Source organism: Madurella fahalii (assembly GCF_045866475.1).
Source record: "Madurella fahalii IFM 68171 DNA, scaffold_5, whole genome shotgun sequence".
In the NCBI taxonomy this organism is placed as follows: Eukaryota; Fungi; Ascomycota; class Sordariomycetes; order Sordariales; genus Madurella; species Madurella fahalii.
In genome coordinates, this window is record NW_027263975.1 from 3,229,699 (window position 1) to 3,248,547 (window position 18,849).

Below are 18,849 nucleotides of genomic sequence, written 5' to 3' on the forward strand. Positions count from 1 at the left end.
CTGATTCTTCCCTGAGTTAGCGTGATCCCACATGTAGCTGCTGTACAGCCTCCTATTATTAGTCCCCGGCTAGAGTTGCCTTTTGATGGAACACATGGTGCGTAGCCCGTAGGAATGGTTCCCAGGCAAAGAGTCCAGTTCCAAGTTCACGCACATATAGAGGCAATTCGGTCAGCAATCTTGGCACGTGGCGGATGACCCTTGTCACTTTCCAGCTTGCGGAGGGCAAGACATCACCACACGCTCTTTTCGAACACACAAGCTTCCAATTCGGAATAAGAATGCAAAACTTTGCACAACAAGATCCGAAGTACGCCATTATTTTACACTCACATGGTCAATGGCAAGACCACGCTCCATGATGTGCAAAACGTTCGTCGGAAAAACGCCCCCGGCCATCCCAAGATCGCGAATTGTTGTGCATCGCCATCTATCTCCGTAACATTTCCCCAGCGCTGGAGAGATTTGAACGTCTGCTGACATCCCAGAATTGGACTTGTTAACCTAGAGAGACGCAGTTCAACTATTTGTCTTACGAAAGGGCTTGCATGGGGCTGGGACCCAACCGTGGACGAAGAAGAACCAAAGAACCATACACCACGAGTTTCGGCTGACTGCTTTCAAGGCTGCATGAAGGTTGCAGCCCGAAAAAAAAGGATTAGGGCTGACGCCTCCCAATGCAGTATATCCCGGCAAAAATATGCGAAGGAGATTGCGGGTTCAGGGGCGCAGGGTGCAAGGCGGTGTCGCGCCAATCAACTACCCATGATGTTGTGCCGGAGGGAGACGAAAAGGAACGTGCGGGCCACCCCTGTTGTAAGACGGCAACACCAGATCGCCGCCATATAATTACCTAGCAGTATGCAACGACCGCCCATCTACATTCCTCAAGTGCCGGATCATCTCATACCTACCTTCAAAGAACAGGCAGAGATGTCTCTCGGCGCCTTGACAACGACTTTTACTCCGGCGTCAACATGCGTCCAGTCGTTCAGCCACCTCTACATCAATCAAACCCGGACTCTCATAGGACCGGCCATTGCTGGACCTCTCAGCGCAGGCGGCTGCTTCCCAGACAATTATGATATCCATATCGCCGACCGCTACTACTCCCCGGGCGTATGTCCGGTGGGTTATACACCGGCCTGCAGCTCTAGTAACACTATCAGCAGCACTCTGACCGAAACCGTCGTCACCTGCTGTCCATCGTGGGTTAACACCAAGCATGAAACCTGCACTGCAAGAGCAATGCTAACTCGCCCCGGATACGGGTAGACTCATGGCCTGCGTAACCCCACAGTGGAGCTGGGAGTCAACACTGCCCTGCTCCCGTATTCTCGAGGGTTCGAACCAGATGACCGAGATGACATACCTTGACCCCAACAATGGCCGGCTGAGCATGATCGTGTCCTGGACGCCCCTGTGGTACTACGGCCTCGGCATTCAGATTCGCTTTCAATCCACCAATGCCGATGCCCAGCCGGGACCCACTGGACCAACCAACAATGGCAACTCGGGTGGAGGCAGCCCCCTAGAATCTGCCGGGTCGACGCAACCTGAGGGGCTCAGCTCCGGTGCTGTTGCCGGCATCGGCATCGGCGTGACTTTGCTCGTGCTACTGGTGATAGGCGGAACCATTGGAGTCTGCGTTTTTCGGCGCAGAGCCCGCAAGCGCCAACAAACACTCGCATCACCGCCGCCTCCCAGCACCGCTCCCTACGAAACGGACGGGCAGGGTCTTCCCGCCTCGGCCGTGTACAAGACCGAAATCGCAGGACACCAGCGCCCAGCCGAGCTGTATCCTCTGCACCACGAGGCCGCGTACGGGAGCCAGGTGCATCTTGCGCCGCAGGAGCTCGAGCAACCAACGAAGATTTACGAGGCCGAAAACGGTATGAACATGCCACATGGTGCACCTACGTCGTCGCCACTACCGGCTCGTCAGGCGTATGAGCTGAGCTCATACCCGCAAAACTTTTCACCACCAACGCCAGTTTATCACGGCGGCCTGGAACAACAGCGGCAGCGGCAGCAGCAGACCCATATGATGGGCCAGGGCTGGGCGGCACCCCAGTCTCCGGGAACATGGGACTCGAGTTGGGCGAGGTGATGATGGTTGTCACTGTAATGCTCATTTTCTCGCATCAGGTTCTGAGGAACAAGGATCTAATGGTGACAAATTCGAGGGCCCTAGTAATATCCCAGTAGAAAATCCAGGCCACGCTTTCCACAGAATCCAGATTTAGACGTGCGTGCGGCATTTGAGCGCCCGCTGTTCCCCGTTGGAAGTCACATCATGATCCCTTAGAGCCGCCATTGCTTGGCTGTCTTGGCAGTCGTACCACCCAACAGGGCAACCTGGGGACGCTGAGTCAAGGCCGGTTGGGTTGAGAATGCTTCCCCGTCTTGTGCAACCAGGTCTCCGCTCGCCTTTGTGGGATGTTGATAGAAGGAGACGGCAGATAGTCCCCGGGCCGGATACCGGTAGCGGTACATTCTCAAAATAAAGGTGTTCTACCAAAAGCTGTACAGAAAGTGCAATAAAGATTGTTGTCACAAACTACAACTGCATTAGAAAGCACAAAACGTTCATTACTCTAACAAGTAGTAATTGCTACCCTAACATCAACCACTATCGATGCTGATAATCTGGTACTGGGGTACTACGTACTATACAATAGAATAGACTAGGATGCCATGTACTGTCCCATATCATGTACCAGTATATGGGCTTTCCAATATAAGCTATAAACTTCGGGCTTCCGTACGAGTCAAATATTTGCTTGGTACTGTGGGACTTCCTCTATCAGCGTACTATCTAAGAGGCTATACCAACCACACCGGAATACCAAAACTAATAGACTATGATTGCCTCGCACAACACATGCGTCATATACTTTCCATCGAAAGAAAACTTTGGCCCGGGGGGGCTGCAAACAGACCTCTGAGGCTGTGTAGCGGCCGCGTATAGGACTACCCTAGCTCAGGGAAGAATCAGGGAAAGCTCCGGACAAATCAGTCACAGCTCACCCCAGCTGAGGACTACGAATGCAAAAGGAAATTTCGTGTGCCCAGATTCGTCGCAGATTACCAGGCTGTACTTGATGAGTTCCTGTACCACATCAGTCAGCACCCATCACCCACAACCTTCAAGAACCCGGCGCCACGCAACCCACCTTCTTCCAATCAACGATATAAAACAGCCCGTCCTTGAAAACCCCGATATCTCCGGTACACAGCCACCCATCCAAAACGTCTCCCTATTCGCCTGCTCATTCCCAAAATCTCCCTTCGTCACCTGCGGCCCCTTGACCCAAATCTCGCCCTGCTTACCAGGCTCCACATCCCTCCCGTCCTCATCGACGATCCTCGCCATCGACCTAGCCAACAGACTCGCCACGCTGCCCGTCAAATCGTCCGGCGCGCCGAGCGGCGACGCCGTCATCGACCCGGTGGTCTCGGTGAGGCCCCAGGTCTGGCAGAGCTGCGCTTTGCCCCGGCCCAGCTTGCTCCTCGCAGCGGCCTGCAGGTCCTTGCCCATAGGGGCGGCGCCGACGACGGCCAGCTCGACGTGGTCGAACTGGTCCGTCACGGCGGGGCTCTTGGCGATGAGCAGGTAGACGGGGGGCACCGAGAAGAAGTGAGTCACGCGGTGCCGCCGCGCGTGCGCCAGGAACCGCCCAAAGTCGAACCGCGCCATCCAGTACACCGTCCCGCCCGCGTACGCCGGGTTCACAAAGTACCCCTGCAACCCCGCGATGTGCGCCACCGGCAGGTGCGCCACCGTCCGGTACTCCATCGGCCGGCCCCGCCGCGCGTAGTACTCCTTGTTGGGGTCCACCACGAGCGTGCACTGGCTGACCATGTTGGTGTAGGAGACGCGGCACGCTTTGGAGACGCCCGTCGTCCCCGAGGAGAAGAGGATGCAGACTGTGCGGTTGGACAGGACGTCGGCCGAAGTGATGCGCTGCCAGGAGAGTTCGGAGGAGGAGAGCGCGACAGGGCGGTTATCTTCCTGCTCGGTGAGCTGGAAGGTGCGGGATGTTGAGCTCAGGTAGAGGACGTGCGAAAGCGGAAGGTTGGCGAGTCTTGCGGCGGCGATGGCGGTCGGTTTCGTGTCTTCGGTGCAAAAGAGGAGTTTCACAGAGACTTGGGAGAGTTGGCCGGCGAGCTCTTTAGGGGTCGACCCGGCGTTAGAAGCGGAGAAGATACCCCCCGCAGCGATGGTCGAGTAGAACAGGTTGGGCAGAAGCCAGTGCCCCGTGCAGATAGCTAAGACAACGTCCTGTCCGGGGCCATTCGTGCCAATGCCGTATTGGTAGCGGAAAGTGTGGGCAGTTCTCTTGATGAGCGGTCGCAGTTGTGCTTTATCAATGGCTTTAGTTGGATCTGCCGCGTTGGCGTGCAAGATCTTGTCCTCCTTTGCTCCGCAAATATCCGATTCTGTATAGCGTCGTGTTAGTGGTTGCTGCTCTTATCCCTCGGCGGAGAGTCTGGGCAACTAACCAAAGAGAAGGGTGAGCACGTCAAACTGAGGGAACTCACGGTTCTCGGCCGGCTTGTAGATGATGCCGGAGCTAGTTCTCTCGTATCTGCTGGCCATGGCGAACTTCGGGTTTTGTCATGTGGGGAGTGGGCAAAATAGGTACACTCGAAACTACTTAACTTCATCTCTGTCCGGCACAGTGTCCGTGATATACAAGATGGACGCCTCACAGGCATTGGACGGTAAACGCAGTGCGGGGTACCATGGGCGAACTCAACCTCTCCCGAACCGGGCAGGATCGCAGCGCATGGCTCTGTTGTTGACGAGGCCGGCAAATAGGAAGCCGTCCCGCCGTTCGGGGGCTATTGGAGGAAGTGCGAGTACAACGCGAGCCTCGGTAATGTTGGGCCTGACCGCGGAGCATGAGGAATTGACAGTTCGTGAGGAAAAATCCATGTGTTAGCGCTCAGTTTCTCTATCGCAATAGGTATTTTCGAAGCGGAACAAGTTACGGGAATAAAAGGTAGCACTCCTAGTATTTAGTTATCTAACTAGCAGGTGGAGGAGGAAGAGGGTCTCTGACTAATGCCATCACCTTTGCCATTCAGACCTCTGTGCTCTATGCTTACAATACTAGTGGAATAGATGATGCCTGGTTAGGCACTATCACGGGCCATAGTGGTACCTAGCTAGTTGACATCATGTTATCGTTCCCCACCCCGCGAAATACTTGCAGGGCTCTAGCTAGTTAGTGTGGTCTCATCAACAAAGATCCTGTTCCCCCAGTTGGGTATATATCGTGAAGTCCATTCATACGTTGAGGCCACCAACGAAGTGCACCAGCCATTAATCTGATGCTGAACCCCGAGGCATCTTCTGTTCGGAGTAAGGTACTGTAACCATCCTGCCCTCGACAAGCAAGGGAATCTTAGCAGCGCCAGCAGGAATGTTTGTCGAAAGAGGCGTGTTGCAGATTAGCAGAGCCAAGCGTATGTACATCAAACATCGATGGTTCTGTCAGGCGACGACAAGAGCTTGCTCATGTCAACAGGGCATTGCCTTCTCCAGGAGCACGAGTCTGGGCCGGTCGAGGCTGCACGGCTACCTCCGGTTCGAGCTTTACCGACATCAATTGTGGTGTCGTCCTAAGTTGCTGCACGCTGCGGCTTCACAGTTATCACTCAACCCCGAATCCGTCGTGCAAGACCAATGTATGAAGCAATTTAAATCTTCATCCAGTAACTTGTTGCGATATACTACTCGGCTCCTCTTCAGACCGAACCCGACCACGCTGTGTTGCTTCCGATCCGCCTTTCAACTTTGATCCTGTTTATTTCTCTCGTCCTACTTGTCAGTTCATGGAGCGCAAGTCGCACGCCGTGAGCGAGGGCGTTCTCCTACTCGATTTCGCCAGATGACATGCAGGATCATCCGCAGCTCACTTCAATACAGAACAATGAGGTGGCTCCAAGATATGTAGCACCTTGACATCAGATCTCTGGTTCACTAACCGCCGTTCATTCTCATTCATCAGATCACAATGAGGGCTTCCCACGGGAATAATCAATGGCGTCTATGGATATGATGACGACAACCGCGAGCGCATTGGTATAATTAATGAGCAAGGGTCCGTGAAGGAAATTCCCGGTCACGGTTTTGCTCCCCGTCAAACTGCCATGGATGTCAGGAACGAGCGCTCTCAAAATCGCGGCGCGAAAATGGTACCAGCGCATCATTGTCAAACTCATCCTGCCGTGTGTCTCCGGAGTCATCGAAGGATGGACTGTGCAGGCCTCAACACTGTCACGGATTTGACATTCTCCCGCTGGTCAAGCTGATATCTCTACCGAGCAGATTATGCCTTTCTCATGGCCACGTCCATCTCGAACGCTGCCACCATCTTCATTCGCTGCTTCCGCAAATTCGACATTTTGCCACCGAAGATCTCCACGCCCTCCCGTTCGCCTACAGATCCCTCTCCGAAGAGTACGGCGACTGGATATTAGAGCAAAGCGCCGCAGAAACCAGTACGGTGCGTCACCAAGAGCGCATTGAAGGTACTAGAGAGCTGGTCGAACAATCTCTTAATCTAGTGGGCTACGTCAGGAATCGAAGAGCAAGATCCACAACCCGGCGTGGCCATAGGTAACTATGGACTATTTGCGGCGAGCGACAAGATGCTCATAGGTAGCAGGCGTGAAACAGCCTTCAATATCAGTACTGACTCGGATCTGACATGTTTGTGCTCGACCTCTCTAAACGCGAACTCCAAAGCCAGATTCTCACCGTAATGGACGGCCCCCGATCCAGGTTGAGACCGACGCCCCCTACGTCCCGGGCCACACGGTAGCCGTCATCAACGGATACAACCTCACCGACGCTCGAGGAGCCCTAAGCCACCAAAGCCAAAGACTATTTCTACCGCCTGATGCGGTGGATGATGGGGGCTGCGGGCGAAGGGGTAGGAGAGCGGTTCTCATGTTGGGGGTTGTATGGTAGGGGCTTGTATGCGGCGAGGAATTTGGTGTTTCCAATGAAGATGATGTGGATTAATCTGAAGCCTTTGTGATATTCTTCTTCCCGGGCTGGGGAAGGATGGAAGTGCTCAGCGGATTGCCGCCAGAATCCTCAACGCGCAGTACAAAGCGGCCATTGTACTCGCCTCATTTGGCACTACACAAGGCGGGGTGGCAGATGTGCTGGCCGGGGCGTATGCACCTCAGAACATACTGTAATTACACACGGAAGTTCGGCATCGGACCCAGCCTCCACCAAAGCGTGGGTTATCCTTACATACATGAGCACTATTGTTTGCCCCGCAGGCCTGAAATGTTACCTCGCGGCGGGTGTTGGCCAAATACCTACTGCTGCCTTCTTGCAAAGTATGCTTCGGCTCCACAATCTAGGCCGTGATGGATGCCTTGGCCGGTGGGACTGGTCCGGATCGCCCTCCGGCGATCCAGCCCTTTACCCAGTAGACTAGTCATATGTACATCTTGGAACTTACCTGTCCGGTGTCAATGCCGAGACCGTACTTTAGAACATGGTTTTTCAAGGGTTGTTTGTCGACAGGTTCATCGATTGACACAAATGGTAGGCTTTGGACGATGAAAATCAGCCTCGATTCGAGCAAAAAGCTCCCTGCATTAGGCCAATCCGTCGGGCTGATCGCGGCTTGGCGGCACAGGAGCTTGGCATTCAGGCACCGAACGGAAGGGTCCACGGCGCAGCCCGCTCATTATGTCCCAAGTCGGCGGTTCTTTGGAACTTGTCAAGCACAAACGCAGTGATTCGCCTGGCGGCCAGAACTTTGCCGCATAAGCCTTGTGATGAAGCCCCCGCATCCCATGACGAGGTGCCGCCGGAAAACCGGAAGAATGGAAACCTATCGTCATGTAATCCTCCGCTTAAATCCGAGATGTTGAAGCCAAAGAATCAGCGACAAGATGCAGACCGGTGGCGGTCAAGACTTTGGATACAGAGTAGAATGGATACCAAAAAATAAAAAGATAGACTAACAAATCGCAAACCGCACTTCCAGAGAATCAGGCTCGAACTGCAAGGCATCCCAAGAGCGCGGCCCCAACCTGTTCAGACTTTCAGAGCACTCTCGCCTCGTGCTGACCCCATGTTCGATTGCCGAGGTAATTATGGATCAGACGGAAATTACAAGGATCAGGCAACAAAGAAGTCAGCCTGGGACTATCTCTGCGATCCGTTTCCGGATAGTCAGCTGTGTTGACAGGGAGCCCACGTCAGCAGTTTGACGTCGCCATCGGTCGCTTGCGCTAATATAATGTTGCCTTTCCCCCGGCCAGCACCGAGACCAGCGCTACCCGAAATAGCCGTATTACATCTGAAGCACGTCCATCTGATTTTTTATTTAGTTTCCCTGCTTATTTTATATTCACAGCACAGCAATATCGCGCGGCTAATGCAAGGTACCTTTGGACAATTAACTTACGACTAATACTAGTACCATCTCGTTGTCAAGAACAGGCTCTTATGGGTAGTCAATAGTGAACATGAAGGTGTTCTGTCCGCCGGCCGGAAGAAAAACAACAACACGGCCATCGAACAACCATTGTATATATTTACAATCCGGATCAGAGACCTCAAAAACTTGCCCTTGTCCGACCAGCAGACTCTTAACCCTACAATTCCACCGTCCGAAGCCCTAGACGTTACCGACCCACCGCGATGGTCTTCCTCCCCATAAATAACCTCCTGCTAGGTCGGTTCCCCACCCCCCACCGCAACCCTCTCGCGTAACAGACTTGAACCTTGCCAACCCCGCACAGCTCTCGCCTCCCCGCTGGCAAACCAAGGAATCGCCTCGAACCACTTCAACGTCGGCGCGCGCGCGATGGCACCACTCGGCGGCGGCGTCCCCCTGCGCATCATGCCGCTCGGGGCGTCCATCACGTACGGCCAGGGCTCGTCCGACGGCAACGGGTACCGGGGCCCGCTCCGCGCGCAGCTGACGGGCGACTTCGGCAACGCGGTCAACATGGTGGGCTCGCGGCAGTCCGGGAGCATGCGCGACAACGACGTCGAGGGCTGGCCGGGCTTCCGCATCGACGAGGTGCACGAGAAGGCGGCGGCGCCCGAGTCGGTCCCGCGCTGGAGGCCCAACGTGGTGCTCGTCAACGCGGGCACCAACGACGCGGCGCAGGACTGGAACGTGACGACGGCCGGCCGCCGCATGGAGGCTATGCTTGCCGACGTCTGGCGCATGAGCCCCCGCGCCGTCGTCGTGCTGAGCACCCTGCTGCTGAACAAGAACGGGGACACGGAGCGGCGGGTGCTGAATATCAACGGGCAGTTTCGGCAGCTGGTGGCGAGGTTGAGGGACAGGGAGCGGAGGAGGATCATATTGGCGGAAATGCACGGTGACGACGGTCCCGGGTCGGCGGATTTTGTGGATGATACACACCCGAATGATGTGGGTTATAAGAAGATGGCGAACGTGTGGCTGAAAGGGCTGGTGGCGGCTAGTGACGCCGGGATGTTGCAGGCCCCGGAGCGGGTGCCGGGCGTGCCGGATGACGGGGCGGCTTGACTAAGATACCTTACCAACGGTGACGGTGATTCGCCTGCAGGGCGGTAGATTTTGGGAGGAAACATTTTGGTTGTACCTATTGCATTCTAGGTGTTGGGCTACTCGCTTTTATGGCAAGCATCGGTTCTAGAGTACATACCTACTACTGTGTTTTTTGTCAGTTTACGCTACCATCTAGTTGTCGTTGTATTTTGCCAAGTAGCATATCGGCAACAGTGCAGGGTAAACGCAATTTAACCCGGTCTAGGCGACATAGAGTTGTGGACTTGTTGCGTTCTTCAATGAGTCACCTCTTCTTGTGATTATAAGGCCCTTATGGAGGAGAGAAAAAAAAAAAAAAAAGTCAACTCAGATTCAAACCAAACCAATATTCCCGAACCCGCGCATTGGATCGTCTTTCGGACCGTAGAAAGCATCACCAATATACACGTAAGCCCACTCATCTGCAAATGGAAACTAACGTATTAAATAAGCGAGCCGTGGGTATAAGCGAGCCGTGGCTTTCTTGGTACGTACATCCTCTTTACACCTAACATCATTTTTTCTCCTACAATCCAACATATCTCCTCCTTCAAAGGAAACCAGGGTAATCTTGGCCCTTGAAGCTCTTCGAAACGACAAGGAACTAAAGCTTGAATCCATAGCCAAGCTCTACAACGTCGTATCTTTAACCCTCTGTAACCGACGTACTAGCAAGCCTGTATAACGCAATATTCCAGCCAACTTACGTAGTCTAACGGATCTGGAAGAGTAGACAGTAGTTCAGTATGTGATTGAGCTATATACACACGTATTCTCTCCTAGATTGGGTGGTATAGAAGATATAGCCAACCAATTATAAAGCGATTACGACACGTCCCTTATCGGTAAACGCTAGGTATATTACTTTATTAAACGCTAGCTAGAGCTCCGAATATATTATTCGTATAGATACGACTACTAGAGAGCTAAATACGAGGATCTAAAGGTTATTAGCAAGTGGTTTGCACTTATATAGAACACTAAGGCTAAGTACGGTATTATCCACAACGATATCTATAACTTTAATGAGATAAGGTTTATAATAGGCAGTATCTTTGTAGTGAGTTGGGGAAAACAGTCCCCAGAGGGCAGGGTCCCTCTGATCAGAGGGACACAGTTGCTAGGATGGTGCCTCGGGGGCTGGAACTTGCCGTGGGCCCATTTTTCTTTCGCACTATAAGTAGGGCCATCCTGGCCATTGCTCCTTAGAGAGGACAATCAATTCAGTACTTTTCTTTACACTTGTTGCAAGGTCAATTGACGAGCTCTTGTCGGATGCACAGCACCTCTGAACGTTCGGAGTTTTAGGATGGAAATTCAGGATCGAAAATTGAGCATGTCTTGTTTTCTTCCTTGTCTAACGGAGGTGAACTTCCTTCTTATTCCCAATTTCCTGGACCACGGAGACCCGTCAACCCGGGTCTCCGAGAGATCGGATCACACTTATCCGAGTCGCACTAATCCGGATCACACTGATCCGGGTTCGTGTTTTGCAGATCCAGGATCCAGCTTCCTGACCCTTTTGACACATAACCCTTTTTGACAGCTCTCCTTGCGTGCAAAGCGATCTCCCTCTGATCAGAGGGAGCTCTATCTGTACATGTTGTTTTGACCCTGTTTAGGCTGCAGGGACCCGATTTGTGGTGGTGTCACCTGGCCTGTCTTGTCCATCTTGTCTGTCGGGCATTTGGCCGTCTTTGCCCTCCCCCTTGTTTTTGGTGGGTATGTGGGTGTAGAATGTGTGTTTCTGCACCATTTCAGTAGGTATAGTAGTTACGACCTCGGATAGCTGTAATAAGGCAAAGCTAGCCTAGTCTAGTAATTGTAAATAGGTAACGGTTATCTAAGGAGTTAATACTCTTGGCTAAGCTATCCCCCCCTTCATTAACTTAATTGCAAAGTACTACCTCGCCAACTGGTATACCGAGTATAACCTCCCAGCTGACTAGTATATTGCAACCACTGAGAATGGCTAGACTACTAATATAGTAGGCCTCGATTAGATCAAACACTTCGATTTCTATACAGCACTCCGGATAAAAGGTAAATACCAGTTGTTAATCCTCGACAGCCACGAAAGCTACTACTCAACCGAATTCGAGCTCTATTACTAGTAGAACAACATTATCACGCTCTATATACCTCCACATTCTTCACACCTCTTCCAGTCACTCGATATTAGCTGCTTTGGGCCGCTGAAGCAGGTATACGGTCGGTAGGTTGAGGACTTGATACGCGCGTATATCAACCACGTGTCAGGTGCAGGAGGGTGTCAGATGCAGGAGGGGTACTGCCGGGGTCAGGGGTCTATAAATTGCCGGCTTCGCCGGAAGTTTTGGAAGGTTCAGAGTTTAACACTGTCACTTACCACTTCCTTAGAAGCGATAGCTGCGCAGACGCTGCTCCTTCAATGCGAATCATCCTTTCACTCTCCTTTTCTCACCGAAACCCCAATTTTCGATCTGACACCACGTAAGCAAGCTCGAGTTCCTCTATACCTTCCGCGAGACCTTCTTTACCTCTATAACAGAGAAGAATATACAGGGTAGCTTTATAGGGGCTGGCCTAGTACTATATGATCTAGAGAGGGTACTTTCTAAGCTGGATATCAAGCTCTATATACCAATACCCCCAACCTCACGGCCTAGCACTACACAATCTTTGGTATTCTAGACGTCATATTGTCAAAAGGATCAGGTGCCAAAGGATCAGGATCACAGGATCTAGTGCGGGAGCCAAACCCATGTTCTCTATTGAGCTGAGGAAGACTGGCAGCTAACTACGCCACTGTACAGACGTCATCCTGTACGTGTACCTCGTCTATAAAAGGAGCAAACTCTCCAGCAGAGATAGAGAAACAAGGAACACACAATAGAGACAATCAAGAGGGGACATACAGGATCCTCAACTGTCATTTCCCAAGATTCAGAGGTGCTGTGTTTCCGACAGGAACCAACTATAATTACATCAGAAACGGCTGAATCAGATGCTTCTGTAGCCTCCTGGCAAGTGCGGGCATTATAGCCAGGCTTGCCGCACACACCACAGCACCAAACCTTCGTACGATTCTCTCCTGTACCACTACTACCCGGCTACGTTTCTCATACTCCCTCCTTACCTATAGCGCTCTGGCCTAGTACATCCTGTACATCCTGTACAGTGAGTGACCCTCTAAGCTGTATACGCGTTCTTTTGGCTCTCCGGTGCTTGCTTAGTGCCTCGTTGGCTTTACGGAGCGAAGTATTCTCTAACCGAAGGAGGGCCACCTGGTGTATTACGGCCATCGTACCTCTAGTAAGCTGGTCTATAGTAGCTAATATCGAAGTCGGTAAGCTATTGTGATAGTTGGTAATACGAGTCTTGATGAGCATTAACTACGAGGTCGCTTCTCGAGAGTTGTATGTGTCGGAAACATGGCACCTCTGAATCTTGAGAAATGACAGTTGAGGATTTTTTGTCTTGCCTTCATTTTTGATTGTCTCTCAGTGTGTTGCTTGCTCCTTTTATAGACGAGATACACGTACAGGACGACGTCTGTACAGTGGCGCAGTTAGCTGCCAGTCTTCCTCAGCTCAATAGAGTACATGGGTTTGGCTCCCGCACTAGATCCTATGATCCTGATCCTTTGGCACCTGATCCTTTTGACATGTATCACTACTAGTTTGGATCAGATCAGACAATATACAAGAATCAAGTTCTCTGTCTAGTTAGAGGGTCTAACCAATCCTTGTTCAATATTCGTTGCTATAACTGCTGTGGCTCAACACCATCCCTTGCCCTAGGTGGGTCCCCACGTGCTTCCTAACCTTGGCGGTCTTCTGGTACGGTCCTGGTATTCAACACTTGTCTCGGTCGCCAGACCGTTGACGGGGTGATGCTTCATGCTTGGCGATCTGCATCAATCCCACGCAAATGTCGGTCTCTCCCTAGTATCCCATAAGCAGTGCAGTCGCCTCCGGATAGCACCGTTTTGAAATCGTTTGATTCAAATCATAACACAATCAGTTTCCTAACAATGGAGGAAAGCAGAAGCTCCAACGCCGCCATGTCGGCGTCCCAACTCCCCAACATCGACGACCAGCTCGTCACGCCCGACAATCCACCGCGGACAGACCTTGATGGCATGGACCACGCGCGATGCGCCGCCCTTCACAATTACCTCACTGACTACTGCCTAGCGGCCGATAGTCGGCTCGACCCAGCTGCTGAGGGCAGCCACGCCACCTACTTCAGCACGCACGGCGACGCGGCCGAGGCCGTCCGCCCAAGGCTGCATCCCTCCCTGGCCGCCTTCCTCGCTGCGGCACGCACTCCCCATGCCCCGCTCTTCTACTTTGTTGGAGGCATGCCAAACCCGGACGGCTACTTCAGCCTCTTCGACAACGATACGGCCGACAATGAGGACGAGCCCAAGGACTCCATCGTGCGCCTGTACTTCTCCGACATGGACGCCTGCGACGGTAAGTCAGGCGGCGGCATGCTCTACCACCAGGGCCGCCACCTCGCCTCCTTCTTTGTGCACCCAGCCGACACGGAGTTTGCGTTTCCAGTGGATAAGCACCCGCAGAGCTGGCATCCCCTGGAGACCATCCTTTCCAACTGGATAGCCCTGATCCGCCTCGGCAAGGTCGTCGCCTCTCCCACCGACGAACCGGCCCTGTACGGCGGCGTCAAGGTCGGGAACTGGGAGTGGCGGTCGTATGGCGATGGCCAGATAGCGGGGTGCGTCGCGGCGTGGGATCGGCTCTGTGACGCCATAGAGGTGCGTCGTCGGCAGAGCAGGGGCGCCACGGTCGACGATGACAACCGTCCCAGCGAGCCCTTGCTTACGCCTGCAGCCATGGACGCAGCCAAAATCCCGGATCCCTCTTTCGCGCGCGCCTTCCTGGGCCTCGCGCACCGTCCCCGGCACATCCGCCGGATCGCACCGGGGCTTTCCCTCCCTCCCGCGGACGCGGCTGCTTTCGCCGCCGCCCAGCCCTTCACCCACCTGCCCCGGCGCGTCCCCCAGTGGGACGGCACAGAGCGGCAAGGGATTGTGCCGCCTGTGTACATCTTCTTCAGCGATGCCGGCGCTCCGCAGGTCGACATTTCAGGCTGGAGGTCCTCGTTCCGCTACTACTGGGGCGACGGGAATCGCAGAGTACCAGACGGCATCACATTCCCGTCTCACATTCCGCCAGGTGTCTACAGTGAGTGCGTCGTCCGGTCCGAGCCCGAGGCAACCGAGGAGGCGTTCCGGCTGCCGCTGCCCTTTAACCTGTACGGCGCGCGCTTCAGCAGCGGGGCCGAGATGCAGAATAGGGCGGCGGACGAGCTGTTCCAGCATGGATTCAAGCCTTTTGGGGGAAACCCAAACCGGCCCCAGCGCCTGGAGCGGCTGCTGGACCACTGGGCAAACCTGGTCGAGCGAGGGGTCTGGTCTGTCGGGCCGCACGGGGTGCAGGGCTCGATTGAGGTGTTTAAGGATGCTACGGTGAATTGGGCGGGTTATGCGATCCCGTCGAGCTGGTGATCGTGGTTGCGGATTGGAGACAACTTCTTTTCTTTTCTTTTTTTTTTTTTTTTTTTTCCCTCGAGGTAGCCAGATCTTTACCGCCGCCACTAGGAAGGTAGGGCCGCGCATTTGAGAATGAACACTACAAACATGGGGCCTGTGAGTCCGTAGCGGATTGGCCCCATACGATGGAGAGGCCTTGACCACAATCTTCGAACCAGTCCTTCCACCACGCCAACCGCGACCAAGCGGACCAGGCTCTTCCGGAAGGGCAATAGTAAGCTTGCGGTTCACACAATTCCTATAGACTTTGCGTCTAAGGAGGCCCATAAGATGCTTACCGCCGGCGCTTTCACAGGGCAGCCTTCCCGTTATTATTACATGGTAGTCATGTACCAAACCTCGAATTACGAATCCCCCGTGTAGAAACCAGTTTCCCATCCCAGTCCGCTATTTCCCGATGATGCAGCAATCCACCGCTACCAGTTCAAGACTTGTAAACCATACCAACTAGGTACCACCTTACCTTACGTACATCCACCCTCGCTACACGGCGCCAAGCATACAGGTCACCTAAGGACCTGGATCATTCACATTCCTTTAATTTACTACCTTAGGTTTCCGTGCCCACCAGCACGAATCATCATACTCGAACCCAGAAGAATAGCCCACTCAACCATGGTTGAGCAAAGCTTATTTTCTATTCTAGTAACTAATATTAATCTCAGCACCCCTCCCCGCCGCGAACTGCCGAACACTGCGTTGCTCGTGCTAACTGCATCTAACTGACACAAGCCAGGGGCCTGAATCTTTGTAGAGTACGCACTCCCCTGCTACGAGCACTGCTGCGGATCACAAGTTAGCGACCCTCCAACCCGAGCCCCTTTTATCCCGGTTGATGTTAGGGGCCATAGGGAAAATATATATATATATTCATGGGACGGACCCAATGGCAACCCCTCGCGAGGGCTTGGAGCAGGGATATATGGATAGACAGAAGCATTCCAAATTCCAAGTAAATCACCTTGCTACATACCTACATTTAGGGTGACGAATCTCTAGTGTAAGACTTCTACTGAAAGGGTTCACGAAGTTATGACTTAGGCAGTCCAGAAACTCGGTGCAGCCAATGTCAATCAATTGTCTTCACTAGAAACATAGCAAGTAGCGTGTATGATTGTTTCCTAAAGAACTCCTCACTGTGTCTGCTGTGTTGCCTGTGGCTCCCTTGTCACAGGCGGTCCCATAGACTACCCGATTTCTACAGACCCTATTGGCCATGCTAATGATTAGCTTACGGTATTCCCACCCTCTCGTACAGTTCTATGCTGCAGTCCGTTCCTGAGTTGATCTATGATATCGGCTACACTATACAAGCTACAATTGTATTCTGTTAGCCAATCAAATTGAATAGCCTGCCCGGCTAACGGGTTTCCGAAATCTCAAGGTTGTCGGCTCGGACCCCATGTCGGGCTCAGTTCTCGATCTTCGATCATTTGGTGTTTTTGGTGTTTCAGTCACCCGAACTGATATGCAACACACAACACAATGGGCAGATACCAAGACGGCACGACACGGATACCGCGCCTCAAGCTGTTACTATGCTATTTCCACCCCAAGCTTATAGTTGGAAAGAGTATTAATCGACGTCGCTGCAACCCTACCCCATCGTTGTCTGGTGTCAGGGGTCAACCAACCCTGTGAAGCTTGTCCAGAGAACTCTTCCACAGTACGAGACAAGATGATTCAAAACAATGTTGAATGCTGGAGGGTTCCAGATCGCCGTTCTAGAACACACTTGGCATCTTAGTAATCTCCTGGAAAGGCCGAGACGGTCAAGAAGCTTGGCGCCAACCACATCATCAACTACCGCGAAGACCCCTGCTGGGACGAGACAGCACGCAAGTTGTCTCCCGGCGTGAGGGGGTCGAGCAGGTCATCGAAGTGGGCGGCGAGAAGACCATGTCGCAGAGTCTGCGCGTCATCAAGATGGAAGGTATCACCTCTGTTATCGGCTTGTTGGGCGGCATGAAACCCAAGCAGGACATCATGGAGACCCTGATGCGGCTGTGCACGGTTTGTGGTGTGTTATGCTGGGTCGCGGGAGCAGTTGGAAGATATGGTCAAGGAGATCGAGAAGCATGATATCCATCCCATGATCGACAAGACGGTGGTTACGCTGGAAACGGCCAAGGAGGCGTATGAGTGTATGGTGAGTCTCTTTGGGTTGACAGAGACTTTCAAGTTGGTTTTACTATAAGAACGACAGTGGGCACAAAAGCACTTTGGCAAAGTTGTTATCAAGATTGGGTAGGTGGTACTAGGGATTGGTAACTACCAAGATATCAAAGCGAGAAAATTTGTGTAGCAACTGAGATGAATGGGTATTCCTCGTGAGAGAAAGTTTTATGGACCATCTGGAATCGATGACATTAATTTGGAGGTTTTGAACCATACTTCCTTGTAGCTGAAACCCTACCTAAGGACGTACTTGGGGGTAAAGAGAGTATTTAAATGCGATAATCAAGCGGGTATTGGCTGACGCTATTTCCAAGCAACGAACAAATCCATGCCATTTTCATTCCAATGCAAACTTTCCCAAATACGGTCGAGGTCTCCCTGACACTACCTATCGTTCAGCCTCAAGTTCACTCTCTATTTGCTCAGGTTGTACGTGGCGCGCTCCGAATGAATGGGCCGGACATAGAAGAACGGTGTTTCCTTGCCCACCTGCCACTCGACGACCTGCTCACCCTCCTCACCAGGCGTCAAGACCTGAAACCTGTGCTGAATCCTCGCACGCCTCATGATCCTCCCAAACCCGTATTCGGAGGGGCGCTCCCAGTTGGTGATTTTTTTCCCCGCTCCTCCCTGGTTCTGAGTCGACCCCGGCGGTGGAATAACAGGCGACCCGTCCTCATCCCAGATGGTCTCCACACGCTGAAGCGGGTAGAGATCCAGCACTTCTGCGCACTTCTCGCACGCAGGCTTCGAAATCCCCATAACCTCGATATGCAGACGCTCCTGCTTCGCATAGCGCATAATCTGCATCTCGGCGTGCAACTCTGCATTCTCCTGCGGAGTTCGCGGATGCGCCGCGGGCACAAGATTGATAATGTTGGCTTGCCGTGTCTGGGGAAAAGTCTGGGACACGCGCTGGATAGTGAGCTCGTGGCGGCGGTCGTAGAAGCCAAACTCGGCAGGGTTGGGGGCGGAGCTGGTGCCGCCGCCCTTGCCGCCCCTGCGGATGCCCTGCTCGGTGCGCTTCTTGATGTTGGCTGCAATGACAATGTCGCCATTACTAGCGATAGCCACCGCTGTGGTGTCGGTGGTCCTCTCCCTGGCGCATTTCTTGTGCCAGGAGTCCAACTGCTCCTTCATCTGTTCTGCGACTTCGGAGGCGGAGCCTTTGACCCGCTTCTTGGGATTTAAAATATTGTGCGCCACGCTATCTATGATGGCGCGGTGGTCCATCATCCAAAATTCCATGTGTAGTTGGAGTGCGAGCTCCCCGACCAGCTCTTTCTTGGCTTCGAGGTTGAGGTCCATGGTTGGTTCTGATGAGACTGAAGAGGACTGTGATGAGAACACAGCTGAGCCAAGCAATTGTTTCAGGGTGGCATGGAAAGGCTAATAGATGTGTTGATAAGCTAGGTACCTAAGGTACCTACAGTAGGTAGCCACAGTAGGTAGCCAACGCCTCCAAGTTTAACGATGCTGCCAGTGGGCCGTGTTTGCCGACGAGATACAGGCCGAAGGCCCTCGGAGCGTGGCCTTCGAAGA

The 18,849-nt window shown here is 53.1% G+C and overlaps 6 protein-coding genes across 6 annotated transcripts; 4 read left to right on the forward strand and 2 right to left on the reverse strand.

Moving 5' to 3' along the window:
- Positions 1-933: 933 nt before the first annotated feature.
- On the forward strand, positions 934-2,110 carry MFIFM68171_09554 (Mid2 domain-containing protein; the record flags this gene model as incomplete). The annotated part of the gene is made up of 2 exons (XM_071064973.1): positions 934-1,208; positions 1,276-2,110. The coding sequence occupies 2 exons, from the start codon at positions 934-936 to the stop codon at positions 2,108-2,110; spliced, it is 1,110 nt and encodes a 369-aa protein (XP_070921074.1).
- Positions 2,111-3,087: 977 nt separating this feature from the next.
- On the reverse strand, positions 3,088-4,603 carry MFIFM68171_09555 (4-coumarate-CoA ligase; the record flags this gene model as incomplete). Its single annotated transcript, XM_071064974.1, has 3 exons — positions 3,088-3,112; positions 3,177-4,443; positions 4,507-4,603. The coding sequence occupies 3 exons, from the start codon at positions 4,601-4,603 to the stop codon at positions 3,088-3,090; spliced, it is 1,389 nt and encodes a 462-aa protein (XP_070921075.1).
- Positions 4,604-8,686: 4,083 nt separating this feature from the next.
- On the forward strand, positions 8,687-9,548 carry MFIFM68171_09556 (SGNH hydrolase-type esterase domain-containing protein; the record flags this gene model as incomplete). The annotated part of the gene is made up of 2 exons (XM_071064975.1): positions 8,687-8,720; positions 8,788-9,548. The coding sequence occupies 2 exons, from the start codon at positions 8,687-8,689 to the stop codon at positions 9,546-9,548; spliced, it is 795 nt and encodes a 264-aa protein (XP_070921076.1).
- Positions 9,549-13,614: 4,066 nt separating this feature from the next.
- On the forward strand, positions 13,615-15,084 carry MFIFM68171_09557 (chitinase; the record flags this gene model as incomplete). The annotated part of the gene is made up of 1 exon (XM_071064976.1): positions 13,615-15,084. One exon carries the CDS (start codon positions 13,615-13,617, stop codon positions 15,082-15,084), a length of 1,470 nt encoding a protein of 489 aa, XP_070921077.1.
- Positions 15,085-17,028: 1,944 nt separating this feature from the next.
- Positions 17,029-17,380, forward strand: MFIFM68171_09558 (uncharacterized protein; the record flags this gene model as incomplete). Its single annotated transcript, XM_071064977.1, has 3 exons — positions 17,029-17,142; positions 17,195-17,278; positions 17,336-17,380. 3 exons carry the CDS (start codon positions 17,029-17,031, stop codon positions 17,378-17,380), a joined length of 243 nt encoding a protein of 80 aa, XP_070921078.1.
- Positions 17,381-17,721: 341 nt separating this feature from the next.
- On the reverse strand, positions 17,722-18,615 carry MFIFM68171_09559 (uncharacterized protein; the record flags this gene model as incomplete). Its single annotated transcript, XM_071064978.1, has 1 exon — positions 17,722-18,615. One exon carries the CDS (start codon positions 18,613-18,615, stop codon positions 17,722-17,724), a length of 894 nt encoding a protein of 297 aa, XP_070921079.1.
- Positions 18,616-18,849: the final 234 nt, after the last annotated feature.